The sequence below is a fragment of the Blennius ocellaris genome (assembly GCF_963422515.1).
Source record: "Blennius ocellaris genome assembly, chromosome: 13".
Taxonomy (NCBI): Eukaryota; Metazoa; Chordata; class Actinopteri; order Blenniiformes; family Blenniidae; genus Blennius; species Blennius ocellaris.
Window position 1 is genome coordinate 26,248,569 of NC_137662.1, and position 5,322 is coordinate 26,253,890.

General features: G+C 53.0%; 1 protein-coding gene across 1 annotated transcript in view; it reads left to right on the plus strand.

The window, feature by feature from the left end:
• The window catches only part of smap1 (small ArfGAP 1), a 13,622-nt gene extending 8,951 nt beyond the window's left edge, over positions 1-4,671 (plus strand). Inside the window, exons 6-9 of the mRNA XM_080507716.1 lie at positions 1,503-1,639; positions 2,340-2,520; positions 3,434-3,651; positions 4,446-4,671. Of these exons, the coding sequence (XP_080363842.1) occupies positions 1,503-1,639; positions 2,340-2,520; positions 3,434-3,651; positions 4,446-4,574 (665 nt within the window). The 3' untranslated portion in view covers positions 4,575-4,671. The remainder of the gene's footprint in view (positions 1-1,502; positions 1,640-2,339; positions 2,521-3,433; positions 3,652-4,445) is intronic.
• The last annotated feature ends 651 nt before the right edge of the window (positions 4,672-5,322 follow it).

A 5,322-nucleotide genomic window follows, 5' to 3' on the forward strand; every position in this document is an offset into this window, starting at 1 on the left:
AACGACCTTTGGCTCCATGCTGTTGACTTTATCTGCTTTATCTGGCGGTAATACTTCGTCCCTCGGAGACGACGTCCTCTTACCAGATGTAAACAGGAGGACTTAAACATTGTCTGCAGTTGTGAAAGCGGGCGGTGGAGCCGACTGAACCACCGGGTTCAGTTCAGGGTGATGGAGCAGAAAGCAGCCAGACCTCAGACTCGTCATCAAGGGTGGTTGAGGTCAGCGATGTGAGAGCGAGTGACAGATGAACGATGACATCATCAGACAGCACTGATGTTGGGATTAATGTTGTGGAAATACTGGAACCCTGACAGATCTGTCAATATAACATTTCTATAACATTTATAACAAAAGTACAATCCTATAGTACATCATTAACCCTACATTATCAAACATACTTTGAAATCCAATCCCGTAAATCAATGATGCTAAACAGCAGTCTTAGAAGAGTTTTCTGAGGTTTCAGTTTTGTGGTTCTCCGTTCTCCTTTTCCACCATATATTGATTACCAATTACTGCACAGCTTTACTTTATCAGTGACAATTAATATTCCCTTTCATCTTAAAGCCTGAAGCGTTCAACTCAACAAAATGCATCGAGGTCGATTGTTTCCCTCCGAAAGTCACCGTCTGACTGAAGCAGATCACTTTCATCCAGTGTCACTCGTCGGCCTGTGTGTCATTAACTAGTTAACTTAACCAGGTGGTGGATGTCGTCAACACGTCTCGGCAAATGAACATAAAATCAATGATTTGTCTCGTCACATGGAATCAAATGGAACCTTCTGCTGCTGCAACTCGCCCTACGGAGAACAAGACAAGTGGCGAAGTCCGCAAGTTGAAACTCATCTTGTTTCACAGAGGTTTGGAATCGATATCAGTTTCCATGGAAACGGCAGAAACACTGGAGTCAATGCAGTTACCAGGTCAGGCCACTAAAATGGTAAATGGTCTAGATTTATCTAGCGCCTTCTAACCACACTGAGTCAGTCCCAAAGCGCTTCACATATCAGTCATTCACCCATTCACGCTCACATTCACACACCAATGGGACAGAGCTGCCATGCAAGGCGCTAGTCCACCACTGGGAGCAATTTAGGGTTCAGTGTCTTGCCCAAGGACACTTCGACACATAGACCGGTGTAGACTGGGATTGAACCTCTGACCTCTCACTCTGAAGACGACCACTCTACCACCTGAGCCACGGTCGCCCGAGGGGATGAGGGTGTTTGTTTCTGTAACAAAACCACATACGTGCAGAAAACAACATGCTGTAAACATTAACAATGTTTATTAAACGGACATTCCAGCGGACAGACGCCCAAGTTGGATTATTATGGTGACTGTCAAAATAAAACGACCAACTCCTGGAGATACGGACATTGTTGTTATTGTACCTCGACTTGTGTTTTCAAAGAGTTTCAAAGAGCTTTTCCTTCAAAATGTTGTGCGACTTGTTGTGAAGTGTCAAGAAAATGTAACGTTTCCATCTGCTCTCAGATGTTCTGGAGGGTGGAGGCAAGGGTGGAGGCAAGGGTGGGGGCAAGGGCGCAGCATCAGCAGGCAATGAGCTGGATGTCTTTGGACCGATGGTCTCCAACCCCCACCCCCCCTCCAACAACACACAGCAGGCTCAGGTAGGACACACACACACACACACACACACACACACACACACACACACACACACACACACACACACACACACACACACACACACAGAGAATCTAACATGTTTTTAAAGCCACAGATGGTTTATCAGAGGGGAGTAGATGAGCATTTCAAGCACTGATGGAAAACTGTAGTGTGTGTGTGTGTGTGTGTGTGTGTGTGTGTGTGTGTGTGTGTGTGTGTGTGTGTGTGTGTGTGTGTGTGTGTGTGTGTGTGTGTGTGTGTGTGTGTGTGTGTGTGTGTGTGTGTGTGTGTGTGTGTGTGTGTCTGCAACGCTCCATGTCTTCCTCTTTGCAGCCTAATTAACGTCATTTGTCTCACTTACTGAGACGACGCTTCTCCTCCATCGTCTCCTCCTTTGTTTTGTCTCCCTTCTTGTCCTCTATTCTTCGACCTTCTCTCTCCCCGGTGTTCCTCGTGGGGGGGTGGGGGGGGGGGCAGAGCTTTAGAATGAGCTATTACTGGTGTTGCTACTGGACTAGAATGTCCTAGTGGCTCTTCCAGCCTGGATCCTCATGTTGAGACCTCTCCAAGATGGAGGCATGGAGTGTTTCAGTCTCTGGGGGGGTGGAGGTGGGGGGGGTGGAGGTGCTCAAGAGCAGAAAGAGGACCGTCAAATAGAAACATGATGATTTAATCACCTTTCTCTCCATTTTCTCTTGTCAGCCTGCTTCCAGTTCAGCAGCTGCTCACGTGGAGACATCCAGCTCCTCCACTCTCACTTCCTCCACCTCCACCTCCACCACGACTGCCACCACCAAGGTGGAGGAGAAGAAGAAGCTGTTGTCTAAAGACTCCATCCTGTCGCTGTACGCCAGCAGCTCAGTGGGGGGCCAGCAGCAGCCAGGTAGCCCCCAGAGCCTCAGTCTCCCCTTGTGAAAGGTTACAACGGTTATTAACCCTTTATCAGGACAAATCTGTTCACTTTGATTGGCGGATTAGTGAAGCAGGACATGAGGGGACTCAGCACAGCACAATGTTGTTCACTGACCTGATTACCAGAGACGTCCTGGTGTCCTCTGATATATACTGCTGTTTTCAAGACGTTCTGTCGGCGTCTCACCGTGGAACCTGAACAATGTGGCTTCATACGGAACGAGGTTCAGTTTCAACCAGGAGACGATATGAAACAATCCTGGCTGGACAGGAAGTGTCATGTCCTCCTGAAGGTCCACAACGTGTCCCACAATCCTCCCAGTCATGGTCTCAACCTTGGGCCACACAGGGGAGCCGTGGTTCACGGCAGGAGGTCCCTCCAGGTCCTCCAGGGGGTCCCTGACAAACACCTGAAGACTTTCTGCTGTTCCAGTCGGGGTCCAGGGTTCGAAGAAGACAAAAGAAGAGGACAGAGACAAAGAGCAAGTAGACATATGTCCTCCGTGGTGTTTCACTTCAGTACTTGTACTTCACACCAGGTTCCTCTGGTGTTTCACTTCAGTACTTGTACTTCACACCAGGTTCCTCTGGTGTTTCACTTCAGTACTTGTACTTCACACCAGGTTCCTCTGGTGTTTCACTTCAGTACTTGTACTTCACACCAGGTTTCTCTGGTATTTCACTTCAGTACTTGTACTTCACACCAGGTTCCTCTGGTGTTTCACTTCAGTACTTGTACTTGAGAACAATCTCAATGCGTCAGTACTTTAACACAAGGAGTGTTTTTGACAGAGGTTCCTTCCTGCTCTCTGCTCTGCTAGCTTGTGTGCTATCAAAATGAAGTTGTAGTAGTTGGTGTCCTCAGGGTTCTTCTTCCTCTGCAGGTGTGTACAAGGGCCAGCAGTTCACCCCACAGGGCTTCGCCCCGACCATGGGTGGAGGCGTCCAGCCCACCACCATGATGGGTGGAGCGGCCATGATGTCTGGCATGGCTGAGCAGAACGGAGGCTACATGGGCCTGCAGCCAGCAGGCGGGGCGCCGTCCAATCAGGGACAGACGGTGTTCAAGGTGGAGCAGCAGGGCCAGTGCAACATGAGCCAGGTACCCCGAAGACGGTCCAATCACAACCCTCACCCTCACCCTCACCCTCACCCTCACCCTCACCCCAACCCTCACCCTCACCCTCACCCTCACCCCAACCCTAACCCTCACCCCAACCCTAACCCTAACCCCCGACCACGGACCAATCACAACCCTCACCCTCACCCTCACCCTAACCGCCGACCACGGACCAATCACAACCCTCACCCTCACCCTCACCCTCACCCCCGACCACGGACCAATCACAACCCTCACCCTCACCCTCACCCTCACCCCCGACCACGGACCAATCACAACCCTCACCCTCACCCTCACCCTAACCCCCGACCACGGACCAATCCCAACCCTCACCCTCACCCTCACCCTAACCGCCGACCACGGACCAATCACAACCCTCACCCTCACCCTCACCCTAACCCCCGACCACGGACCAATCACAACCCTCACCCTCACCCTCACCCTCACCCCCGACCACGGACCAATCACAACCCTCACCCTCACCCTCACCCTCACCCCCGACCACGGACCAACCACAACCCTCACCCTCACCCTCACCCTCACCCCCGACCACGGACCAATCACAACCCTCACCCTCACCCTCACCCTCACCCCCGACCACGGACCAATCACAACCCTCACCCTCACCCTCACCCTCACCCCCGACCACGGACCAATCACAACCCTCACCCTTTGTTTTGAGTGACCCACATACTGAATTATACCCTAATCTTCACTTTTCAGCATGTCTTCCTCTTAATGGGTTAATGAACCATGACCTACCTGTCGCCCCCCAGGTGACCCAGCAGATGTCGGCCGTGGCCCTGAGTGGTGGCGGGCTGCCGGGGGCCCCCCCCACCAGTGGCTGGCCCGCTGCCCCCCCACCGGCGTCAGGCCAGACCCTCAGCACCCAGCTGTGGAAGTGAGCGGTGGGGGGGGCAAGAGAAACACCCCCACCGCATCGAGTCAATCATGCACAGCAGGGGGCCCAGCAGGGGGCCCAGCAGGGGGCCCAGCAGGGGGCGCAGTGGTCCTCTGGTTCCCTCCTCAAAAGCCATGACGCCATCATCATGGACAAAAAGCAGTGCGGTGGCTGTCGTCTCGTCTTTCCTTTATTTGATTTCTGGTTGTTGTTGTTGTTGTTGTTGTTGTTGTTGTTGTTGTTGTGTGAAGACAAGCGACGTGGTGTTAGATCTCCATCCAGGATGGGTAGTTAGTGAATACAGTCGATCTGGATGTCTCGTGGCTGGTCCCCCCCCCCAGAAGTACTGTCTTCATGTGGAGCTGATGGGACCCCCCCCCAGCAGTACTGTCTTCATGTGGAGCTGATGTGACCCCCCCCCCCCAGAAGTACTGTCTTCATGTGGAGCTGATGGGACCCCCCCCCCCAGAAGTACTGTCTTCATGTGGAGCTGATGGGACCCCCCCCCCCCAGAAGTACTGTCTTCATGTGGAGCTGATGTGACCCCCCCCCCCCCAGAAGTACTGTCTTCATGTGGAGCTGATGGGACCCCCCCAGCAGTACTGTCTTCATGTGGAGCTGATGGGGCTCCCTCCAGCCTCCCCTCAGCCTCCCTCCAGCCTCCCCTCAGCCTCCCCTCAGCCTCCCCCCAGCCTCCCCTCAGCCTCCCCTCAGCCTCCCTCAGCCTCCTCCAGCCTCCCCTCAGCCTCCCT